General features: G+C 47.6%; 1 protein-coding gene across 3 annotated transcripts in view; it reads left to right on the top strand.

Annotated features, from left to right (window-relative positions):
* LOC135388585 (A disintegrin and metalloproteinase with thrombospondin motifs 7-like) overlaps positions 1–12,194 on the top strand; it is a 143,678-nt gene extending 131,484 nt beyond the window's left edge. For 2 of the 3 annotated variants that reach the window (XM_064618210.1, XM_064618211.1), the window contains 6 exons: positions 1,145–1,364; positions 2,132–2,256; positions 3,043–3,097; positions 10,179–10,325; positions 10,387–10,552; positions 11,445–12,194. In XM_064618210.1, the coding sequence (XP_064474280.1) occupies positions 1,145–1,364; positions 2,132–2,256; positions 3,043–3,097; positions 10,179–10,325; positions 10,387–10,552; positions 11,445–11,572 (841 nt within the window). In that variant the 3' untranslated portion in view covers positions 11,573–12,194. Of the gene's footprint in view, positions 1–1,144; positions 1,365–2,131; positions 2,257–3,042; positions 3,098–3,630; positions 4,593–10,178; positions 10,326–10,386; positions 10,553–11,444 lie in introns of those variants that run through there. The other variant, XM_064618212.1, reaches the window with a different exon arrangement.

The following is a 12,194-nucleotide window of genomic DNA, read 5'->3' as shown; positions in this document are numbered from 1 at the left end:
CCGCTTGAGAACAGTACACTGCTCCATTACACGCGAAACATTCGATGTGAAATATGAAAATGAAGTTATGTGCAAGTACTCGTATAACAGTTCAGACAATATGTTGTTTATTTGTATGGATAAACAGGACGCACGATGTAGATTTCAGTGACGAAGCTATGTGCGCAGTGACGTGCAAAAAGGACGGAAGGAGTGATCTCAAGTCACAAAGGACTCAGTCAAAAACATGATGTCACAAGTGGCTGGAGTCAGAGAAATGTCTTTGCTAGCAAGCTAGGCTTTTGTGAGACATCAAATAACGATCCTTTCGACGTATCACTTACAGGGGCACTATTCCGATGGTGTCGGTAGTGTTGATCATCATTCGCGTATGACCGAAGACGTCGTCGAAAGCTACCGCGTCACCTTCTCACGGCTTGAAATGACTGGACTTATGAATGTGCGGTACATGGGAGGAAAAAAAATTCCTCAACGTTATCGCCTCCGCATGCCAAAATATATGCTCGCAAAATATTGATGCTTGCGTTTAAGATGCTGTTTTCTTTGATTAAACCTCAGTTGGGAGTCGGCACTTGTCCCGTCTACTTCTACCTATGTCTTTGTCTTCTTGCTGCTAGGTCGCCGTTGTCTTACACTCAGTATCGGATAAGTAAGGGCATTCTCCTCGACGGTTCCTGGAAATTTCAGTCCGGATCCGGAAACCGAAGGTCGGATAAATGAAGGCAAATTTCTTGTCCGCATAGTACGGGATCCGGCTGAGTGTCGGCTTCTAACATTAATCCCGGGGCTGGATGATCTCGTACGTTTGCCATACGTTACACATGTCATAGCGCTCAAGCTTGGCTACTCTATCTATTCGTCGTATGCCCATCCACCGCAAGCTTGGACATTGGAGGTATTGGGATGCAACGTAATGTGTCGTACCGCTCCGGAAGAATTTGATAAGGGGGTGAATGTAGTGAGTGGGTGGACAACAGAGCTCGGGAGAAGGCTCACATAATTTCTAGGTTGTTATTCTGTCTCACTTATAGAGGGGCACACACTATTTGCCTGGTACTTTTGTCCCGCGTGTGGACAATACCAATATGGTGCCGCGTAAGAGCAACTCAGGATTCATAAGCAGAAATAACGCGATTATATGCAGGTCTTCCGCGAACGTGGTGTTATCCTCTCCTCAGCCAGCTGTAACAAGCAGCAGCGTACTGCACAAAGTGAATGACAGGCCGACGGAAACCGTGGTGGACATGAAGCCCAACTTCATCTTGGACATTCCAGACGATTTCTGGAACGTCACCGGGGCTCCACGCCGGACAGTTGTACTGGAAGATGCCCGTTATGCTTGGAGAGCTTCCAAATGGACAAAGGTATGCACCTAACTAACAATGGCAATTTCTATTCCATGCAATAGTGGCGGGCGTCAGCTTTGCGCTCCAGTAGGGACATGTGCAGACAACGTGGCCCTGTTATGCTCCAAGAGGGAAATTTTGGTGCGTGTGTTGGGATCAGCAGGAAACCCCAACCCGCAGAAGAAGAAAAAGTAGACAGAGACAGGCGATATTCGAAGAATTTGTAATATTATTAGTTCTTCGGCGAGTTGCGCGTTACAAGGATGGTCTCCTGTGCCCTCTACAGATACCGTTGTGTGCGACCACTATGCGACTGCAGAAGTTGACCATGGTAGGACAGCGGTTTCGCACATCATTAAAGAGCTATAACAGGATGTCGAGAGTGTCCCAAGATAAACTCCGGTAGTTCTTACACCCCAGCAAATCTCGCTGACATGGCATATACCCAAACTTTCATCAGTGATGTATGTGGGGCTTAACAATCGTGCCAAACATTTTCAGCTTTCGTATTTGTTTGAGTAAATTCTCAGCAATTAGAAAGCGCTGTTTCCTGTACTGTGTAGGTTTTCGCTGCTTCCCGGCACCCTGAATTTTTAGTGCATGACGCGTCCACCGGGGTATACCTGCTAACAAAAGGTATTTTTATTCAATTTTATTTCGTTCAAGCCCTAATTATCTTGCGAAAGCCCTGGAGAGTCGTCACTGCGGTGCTCAGCTGGTTCAGCCCGCGACTTTGCTAGAGGCCCTGTGTAGTGTAACATATCGTTGTTGTTTGTTTACTGTAGTGTTCTCGTGCTTGTGGTGGGGGTGAACGAAGAAGGAAAGTCAAGTGCGTTGACAAGGTCACTCAGAAAGAAGTGCCAGAAGACCTCTGCTACTTACACACCCAGCATCTCAAGCCTCCGAACAGGTAATCACAGTGGGCTGTTTTAGGTGTAAATAACTTAAGGAGTAACAAGGTAAAAAACAAAAAAAAAAAACTACAAAATGGACAGAAGTTGAAAAATTCATTATGTTGCGGGGAAAGTTGCGACGGTGAACGGTTATGAGCCCTCCTTTTACGGGCGGTTGGTGACTGGGATCAAATCTTGATCTACCACTGGTACCTCGGGAGCAAGCAGGAGGGCATGGCTTCCATTAAATATCTAGTTTAAGAAAAGAGAGAGAGAGATGTGCATTGTTGGTCCTACAGTTCACGCTTCTACGTTAGGCTCAGAAGTCATTGAACTCCCCTCGTAAAACCCAGTAGTAACGACGTTCTCGATTGTGTTGGCGGACGATGGCGACTCTACGGAACGATGCAGTTCATTCGTGGAAGCCTCGACTCCATAGCGGACAGCTTCTACAGCTCTGGCAAGCTACAGTGTGCAGAAAGTGGTTATAAATAAAGAGACGTTCCTTCTCCTTCCTATCATCCTTATCACACTCTCACCTCCTCCCCCTCCCCAGTGCCCCGGGCGAGATTTCCATGCACGTTGAACAACTCACAGGTGGGTAAAGTTAGTCTACGGGCAGACCACTGTGACGTTGTTTCGAGACGCAAAGGCACGCATTATCATATTTTTGATATGCTACTACGAAGGCAGCACCAGAATTGTCGGTCATTTAATTTCGACGCACTGTTGTTGAATGTCTCGTTGTGCAAGATATTTCGAGTGTCAGTCCCAAAAAATATGTCCCCGTTCTTCCATTGCAGATCTTTATGCAATATTGACTTGTGTCTCGAATGGCAGACAACAGAGTGGAGCAAGGTACGTCACATATTATATATACGTCTGCTTAGTGTGGTCCATGGTGTCCTCATTGCAGGTACTAGAGCAGGCGCTGCATTAAAGTTATTCCCCGTTGTGTGAGGATTCTTGTAGCTGGCATATAGCTGGACGATGATGGTGATGTGATAAAGAAAAAAAAAAGGGGGGGGTGAGTGGCGGCGAAGTCGATCTGGCTACCTCAGGACGCTTACACAGAGGAAATACAAACAGATGAACGAGTTAAAGTGATGGAGTTCAACATGTAGCTGGATGTGATGCGATGCGATGTAGGAAGAAAAAAAAAGGGGGATTTAAATCAGTACAAAGACAGACAGCCTACTCCAGACCACTTAGCCGCAGTTACTTGCAAAAAAAAAAAAGAGAGAGAGAGAGAGAAAACCCTGTAGTTGGGGGGCGAGAGACAAACATCCTGAACTAGTGGGAACACTCACAAACGAGGGACTAGAAAGTGTCACAAAATGTCAATCAGTTGCGTTTCATCAAGAAAATGTATAGGAGAGCTTTCAATGCAGCCGCTCGATGACTGAATGCCTGAGGACCCAGGAGCTTTACAATGTCAAGTGGCCGGGCGTGCAGGCGCTTCAAGCTAGCCAGATTTGCTTCTGGTGTCCTGCGACTGTCGACATACTTGGAGCACCCGAGGAGGATGTGCTCTGTGTCCTCGACAACATCGCACTCACTGCAGTTTGGAGATGGTGACTTGGCCAGTTTGTAGAGCAACCGACCGCTGTACGGGGCATTCAGCCGGGGCCTATGCTGGAGACACGCTGCTTATCATGGAAACGACGGAGGTACATGGAAGCATAGCTCGGGGTTGACCCTGTACAACAGCAAAGATCGAGCAGATCCTGTCAGCCAAGAAGAATTGCATGTAGCTGGGGTTGAAATCATTTTGGAACATTTAGGACAGAATTTAGCGTCGTCCGCCGAGAAAAAACACGACACTCGATCTCACACTTCCTGAAGAACTGATGCAGTTACGACAGGAGATGTTCATCTTCTAGACGGCGGCAGATTAAGCACTGCAACTCCGACTACCATGCGACGCAAGGGCTTCGCCGGCTACGATCGTGTGCGTGTGCTCCGGCAATGGGGCAGCAGTGGGGCAGAGCAGGGAATCATTGTGTCGGTTCACGCCGATACCACGAAGAGGAGAATGAGAACGACACATGGATGAGGGACGGCACACGGCTTGTGGTATTGCCCGGTGCTCCAAATTTGGAAGCAAATAGGCGCGACCGCTCGTCTCGACGGATGTGTAAAGAAGCCATGAATCACGAGCCAACTCCCCCCCCCCCTCTCATACGCCACACTCCCGTACGCACATCCCTTTGCGCCCATAAATTCTTCCTTAATTTTTCATTTGGGGGGTGTGAAAAGGGGAGATATACGTTTATTTTAAAAGAAGGAGGGGAAGCTTAGCCTGCGCAACGGTGGCTTGCTATTCCCAGCAAATAATAAAAAGGAAAATAGAAGAAAAGATAAAAGGAGAACTAAACACGGAATTGGTCATGGTTCACAGTTCACCCAAAAGGCCACAGACCCGCAGGAACTGAAGAAGCGCCTTCGCCACCTCACTATGCTGTGTAGGGCCTAGCAGCGTAGTTAAGGAAAAGTCCGAGAGTTTGAGGCGAGCAATGCGCGGCCGCAGGAGAATACGGTGTTAGCGGTAATGCGTGCAGGGGAGCAACAGGTGCGGAATGTCTCTTTTAACATGACAGGTGGGGCAGGTGGGCAATGAAAGGTGGTCTATCTTAAAGAGGAGCTGGTGGAGTTCGCGCCACGTTCACTCGAAGCCCGTGTGGAAAGGGATGATGGGAAAGCCCCTTCCCAAGCAGCACAATGCACTGAAAGTCGAGTGCAATAGGAGTGCACGGGTAGGTGGAAGGCCTTGAACAGACCCGTGAAGCTAAAGAGCACTGATAAGACACATACCGACCACCCCTATTGCACTCGACTTTCAGTGCATTGTGCTGCTTGGGTTGGTAGCTGGTCCCTTGCAAATCGACTGTGCCGGTATCGAAATGCCGTACAAATGTCTGGCCTCGGGACACGGCTAGCACCCAAAGTATCGGTACTGTCCGGCGGTGTTGTTGTACGCAGTTCCGTCGTTCATCCTCAAACCGAGCACCGATTTCTAGATACGCCTTGCAATGTAGGGATGATTGAATGGAAACGAAAGGTGAGCAACAGACGCGGACCCTTCGATAGGACATCGTTCAACGAAGGAAGTTCATAAATTTTGCGATGAGGCATTGTATATTATATTTATTTATATATGTTTATATATGTTTTATATATATATTTATATTTATATATTTATTTATACTTCAACTGATACAGATCAGCTCAGCAAAGTAATCTAAATACATCAGTGCTTGGCTTAGGAGGGCACATAACGCTTCTGAATCACGTAGACACAACTGCTGCTTGTGCACCTGTCATCTTGCGGGAACTCTCGTATATAAGAGACGACGTTTTTAGATTACATTTGTATGCTTTAAACGACAACACGCAAGTTGTTTGCCGTAACAAGTGTGGACGGCAGAGCCGCAAGTTTGCGCCCAGGGCAAGGTAAATCTGCAGCGCCCCCTCCCTCTCCCACTACCGTTAGAAGCCCCGTAAACAAAGAAATGAAAACGCTTATTTGTACTGCCGAGAAAAATTTTCTTCGTTCCCGCTTTATCCCACCTGCTACGGCCTGCCGTTCGGCGCCCTCTCTGGCGAGGGCGCCCGGAGCGGCTGTCCCTCTCGCTCCCCCCCCCCCCCCTCGTCGCTACGGCTCTGGTGAACGACTTCCCCGCCAGCCCGGTGGGGTACACTATCCGTTGGTGGAGGTATACCACAGTGACTGTAGCTCTTATGTTAGCTCGAAGTATAGTGGCGACGGCCTCTTAGCGTACACCGGCGTGACGTGGCAGGTAGTACACGTACCTTGTTCGGTTGGTGTCTCTCGGTATGGGCATCCGCATTGTCATGTCGTGTTCTCATATCAGTCCGGTGTGGTGCTGAACCGTGGAAGCTCTGATATCAGCCTCTTCCCGGCATTCACATTGTTGTTCGCTTCCACGGGAAGTTCGGGCTCCTTTATCATCAAAAGGACTCCGTGGCGGTCCTTTTGTTTCACACTCCATCCTTCAAAAGTTTGGAGATAGCTTCTTTGTCACTATCGGGTGTGACTGGGTTTGTAATGCCCAGCGCTACAAGTTTCTACATTTCGGCTGGATCCGGTACCGTATCCGCGTCTACACAGGAGAGAAACGAAATAGTTGAAAAGTGTTCGAGACGGGAGTCTGCGTCCGCTGATCCCTGTATGATCCAACCGAATGTGGTCTAACCGCCATGGGTCACCGGTATGGTCACTTCCTGGTCACGGCGGCATAGCAGGTAACGAGACTTCGGATTTTGCTGCGCGCCGAGCACTTCAACACGGTCACGTACAAACAAAGGTCATTTATTTCACCATAAGGGGCGCAAAGAGAATGATACGTGAACTGAGACAACAAATGGTGCAACTCTTCTTGGCTGACAGGATCTGCTTGAGGTGAGGTACAGGGTCGACCCTCAGCTACGCTTCCAGGTACCTCCGTCGTTTCCTCGGCAAGCAGCGTGTCTCCTGCACAGGCTCCGGCTGAACGTCCCGTACAGAGGTCGGTTGCTTTACAAACTGGCCAAGCCCTCATCTCCAAACTGCAGTGAGTGCGATGTTGTCGAGGACACAGAGCACATCCTCCTCAGGTGCTCCAAGTATGCCGACAGTTGCAGGACACTAGAAATAAGTCTGGCTCGCCTGGACGTCCGGCCATTTGACCTTGTAAAGCTCCTGGGTCATCAGCCATTCAATCATCAAGCTGCTGCATTGAAAGCGCTCCTATGTTTCCTCGAAGAAACTCATCTGATTGATATTTTGTGAGACTTTCTGGTCCCTCTTTTGTGACAAATGTTGCCACTAGTTCGGGATGTTTGTTTTCCGACCCCCACCTAATGGGTGTTCTCCTTCTTTTTATTTATTTCATCTAACTGCGGCTAAGTGGTCTGCGATAGCCAGTCTGACTTTGTCGTGACTTAAATCCCCCCTTTTTTTTCTTTTTCTATCACATCACACATCATATACACCGAACACCTTGGGATAAATATAGAATAGGCAAGGACATACCCAACAAAACAACGAACATGAGTATAGACTACTCTCGTTGCCCACAATGCTCCCTTTCTTGATGTCTTGTGTTAGCCGATCTTGTGGTGACCAACTCAGAGTCATAACGACAGTCATATATCCACGTTATTATATCCACGGTTACCATGACATGGTCTTTGCTTTATCTTGCCTTCATGAAAGCATACGGGTCAACAGCAGACCAGTAATATAAGCAACGCGGCCATGATGAAGAAATATGTTCCAGTTATTAGGAGCAGATATACCGCTTAAAAGGGGTACGATAGCCACTGCACGTAAGCGTAGTCAGTTGATATTTTGTCCAGCCATTGTGAGATTCTGCAACGAGATTACGATCGGGATGCACGACTTTCATCAATGGAAAACCAGTCTACATGAAGGAAATCGGCTGCATTACAGAGTACATATTGAAGTTGTTACGAAATTGTGTGTCGACGCCAGACATGTACGAAATACGCCAGACATACGAAAATTGCTCAAAAGTATTTAAAATAAGATACTAAATGCTCCACGTAAGAAATATTTAAAATAGAGTACAAAATATTCAAAACTGAAAGTAATTTGAGTAGAGTACTAAATACTCTAAGAAGTATTTAAGATACTGTTTAAAGTACTTTAGGATTAGCAGTAAGTGAAACAAAGGAAAGGAATAAACTTCATCATACGAGGGGTGTTCAAGTCAAACCGGGACTTTGTCTCCTGTGTGTACAAATGGCTCGCGGTACTTCTTTTTCGTCATTTGCACACGCGACAGGCCTCCGCGTTCACCCCGTGGTGGTCCAAAGTTTGTGCAAAACAGAAGACACGGCTGGACAAGATGGCCGACAACGAGGTGAGCGCGCACATTGAACAGCGAATTGTCATGAAGTTTCTCGTCAATGAATGCGTAAAGTCATCTGAAATTCACAGAAGACTTCAGGCTGAGTATGGCCACGATACACTTAGCCGCAGCAAAGCGTTTGAGTGATGCTAACGGTTCCGAGACGGCCGTACATCACTGCAGGACGATCCCGGCCGTGGCGGCTCAGAGCCCAGTGTCAGAGTACCTGAGAACATCCAACTTGTGGAGCGCCTGATCTTCAGGGACCGACGGATAACATGTCTCGAACTGGCTCGAAAGACGGACCTTTCTGTGGGAATGTTGAACACTATCATTCATGAATACCTCCAGTTTCGGAAAGTTAGTGCCCGTTGGGTCCCGAGGCAGCTCTCCGTGTTTGACCGGCAGAGAAGACTGGAAATCTCCCAAGAGCTAAGGTACCGTTTCGACACTGAAGGACAGCCGTTCCTTGATCGGATCATCACGAGCGATGAAACATGGGTGCACCATTTCACTCCTCAGTCTACACGCGCATCAAAACAGTGGAAGCGTCCGCGCCAGCTCCCAAGAAGTTCCGAAGCACTCCGTCTGCGGGTAACGTCATGGCCACGGTTTTCTGGGACAAGGCTGGCGTTGTTCATGTTGATTTTCTGCCCAGTGGCACCACCATCGATAGTGCATATTACTGCCAGGTTCTCAGGGATGTGCATAAGGCGCTGAAGCAAAAGCGGCCGGGCCTCATCACCAAAGGAGTCCTCCTCCTACAGGACAATGCACGCTCGCATACCGCGCATCTCACGACACACCTTACAGGAACTTGGCTGGGAGTTGCTGCCACATCCCCCTTACAGTCCAGACCTCGGCCCCAGCGATTTCCATCTCTTCGGGCCACTGAAGGCGTTCCTTGGGAGCCGCCACTTCAGCTACGGCGACGAGGTCAAAAATCCGGTCCGATTATGGCTGCTACGCGCCGGTAAGGATTTCTGCGCTGCTGGCATCCAAGCCCTCGTGAAACGATGGGACAAGTTCATTAGTGCAGCTGGAGATTACGTTGAAAAATAAAACTAATTTCTCGCCTGTAAGTTCATTTTACTTTTGCGAAAAATGAAAAGTCCCGTTTTGACTTGAACACCGCTCGTACTTAAGCATATCTTTTATTTGCAAGGACTTTGTGTCAAGTAATGTTTGGTGAAGTTTGGTGAACTCAAGTAAACTTTGGTGATATGTTCCGACACAAAACTTCCTAATCCCTCAGCGTATGTCAGCTCGGGTCTTTCAACTTCTGGCGCGTGTTTATTGCTTTGTTGGCCAAGGGAATAAATGCCGGGATTCACTTGTACCTAATTCCCTGGGGATTAACCTTGCAATATAAATAGGAACCGTTTTATGACGAAGGGGTCGGCATATTTACAAGCAAAACCAAGCGCGGGACCAGCCTATTGTACCAGATGACCAGATGCGCGAATTCCAAAAGTAAAAAAGAAAATAGAGGTTAAGTTCCAGTGAGCTGAAAATCTGGACACGGCAGGGAGTGAGTACGTACTCAAAATACGTACAAGTCTGGTCGACGCCATTTGTGGTTCAAGTGTAGTTTGCATGCCTGTGTTGGAACTAGGAAAGTTGGAACTTGGAATGGAAAGTTTTCTGTGAAAAACATTGTCCATAATCGTACATGTGATAGCACTATCGCAGCTTGCATCTTTCTATGAACAGTATGTATTACTCGAGTAGTAAGAGGGAAAACAAATCGTCCTGTAAAATCATATCCTTTGAAAAAAAAAGAGGTTTCTCTGCTTCCGTAAAATACAAGATTTACGATTGGAACGCAATTACCGTACGTAATCAAATTATCGGAAAACTTCAAAATCCAGCGGTCCGGTAACTTGAAGCAGAATCCTCTGAGGTCGCGAGACTGTTCTACACTAAGAGCTGTCTCCTAGGAAGAGTCTCTGTTCCAAATATCGGTGGCTCCCGATCTGAGAATTCTGCTTCAATCCAATGAAGGTCAATAACTGTTCCACACTTCAGGGATCCAACGCTGACTTACAGCTTGCTAATTTCAGTGCTCGGCAAAATGTGGCCCTGGACAGAAACAGAGAGAGGTAACCTGTCCGATGCACAATCGGTGTGATCTGGCAAAACGGCCACTTAGCACGACAACGTGTAACCGTGGCCCTTGCTTCGCCTGGGTGGCAGGTCCATGGAGTCAGGTAATACAGCATACAGTGCGCAGTGAGGTGAAATACATAATGCTCGGGTATGATTTTGTAGTGTTCTGTGAGCTGTGGCATTGGGACGCAAGTTCGTCACGTCAAATGTGCCAACCAGCACACTCTCGAACAATTCCCTGTGGCTACGTGTTCGAGGGTGCCACGACCCCCTAGAGAGCAGGCTTGCGGAGGAGAGCTCTGCCCACAGGACCCGTCCGAGAAACAAGGTAAGCGCATTTGCTGGTCCCAGTCTGTATAGAAACGACAGAAATATTTCCACGAAAACTGGTTTCTTGCTGCCGTAATTACAGAGCACGCCTGGTGCAGTACTTGGTGCATATATATATATTACTACGTCGTAGAAGCGTACTACCTTCCGGAACTCTCACGCAAAATATTTTTATTGGAAAGTGCGAATTTACTGTGAAAATTGCTGTACAAGACAGCGCGCAGCGGCGGCGGCCTCGCTGAGCGTCTCCTCGCGTCTCGTGATGTCAGGTGGCAGAGTACTCTCAATTGGCCATCGAGAATCATCTTCTAGATAGAGCGACCAGTCGAGACGCGGGAAGGGCGGAGCGAAATGCGGTTGCAAAAAGAAAGAAAGGAAAACGAAGGCGTATTGGCGAGGCACATGACGTTGCAGGCTGGCAGCCGAGGAGAGCAGGTTTCCTGACCCGCGAGATTGAACGCTCTCTTGCGCTCCAGTATTACGCGCTGCACTCGTAGTTTTTGTGCGAATGTGTGTCCCAGGGCTTCTAATCATTATTTCTAGTTCTCCCGACATATTTCTTCTAGAGTATTTTCATGCTTCTGGACTGTCGTTTACTTCTCCACGGAATGTATGCCAATGCTAAAGTACTCACATGTAAAAATCGCAGGGTCAGGATTGACCGTCGATAAAACCGTTCTGACACTCAGGGCTAATGTATGCACGCCAATCTGGTAATAGGATGTTAAGACGAGATCCTAAAATGTTAGGATGCTGGTCGTTCTCTACGTGAACGAAATCGATATTTCCTTCCGCGAGAATTAATCCTGCGTCGTCGTCCTAAAGCCACGCCATTTTGCCGATATGTGGCAATTTTTCTGCAAAACCAACTTCGCTTTGTTTCGCTGCAGCTGAACTGAAGGATTGCAGAGACTCCCCACAGCATGCGTGCCCTGTGCTTCGACACACATGTGCCAGGTCTCGGTATGTTCGAGTCCATTGCTGCCGTACGTGCAGAAGAAGAGAGGTCGTCCCGTGAACTGAAAAAGAAAGAATACACCAAGAAGCAAAACATATCGACGGGCGGTCTGGCACCCCGTATTTATGCACAGTCTGCTTTTGTTATTGAATCTTTCTGAAGGACAAACAGTGTCACAGTTGTTGTTGGATGTTTTTATGCCGGTTTACGTGGTGTATACTTCGGCGTTGTACAAACGAATATTATGGCACCTTTGTAGGGTGCAGCTGGACACAAACGGTTTTAAGAAATGGGGCACTAGTATCGTAATTTGGTACTTAAAAAGACACTTGAAATCTACTTACATATTTAATACCGGAGTAGTGCCACGAAGATGGATTTCACTGGAACAACGAAGCGACATTGCTCTCATTCAAAGCGTTAGTCACTGTACATGACAACTAGTGGATTCAGCTCCCAGCTCCAAATGTTCAGTTAACTGTTTGCCTTGGTTTTAATGTATGTTGTATTACTACAGCTTGTACAGCGTGCTTCGATGACAATAGATCCTGAATCGTCAGTTCTTTAAGCTACAGTGATATGCCGTCGATCTACATTTGCAAAACTGTTACATCCGGTACCACTCATTAGCATGTGGCAATGGAGCATGATGAACAAGAATAAAAGGGTATTTAAGGACGTA

This window comes from Ornithodoros turicata, chromosome 3, assembly GCF_037126465.1.
Source record: "Ornithodoros turicata isolate Travis chromosome 3, ASM3712646v1, whole genome shotgun sequence".
NCBI classification, from domain to species: domain Eukaryota; kingdom Metazoa; phylum Arthropoda; class Arachnida; order Ixodida; family Argasidae; genus Ornithodoros; species Ornithodoros turicata.
This window is presented reverse-complemented; position numbering and strand designations above follow the sequence as displayed.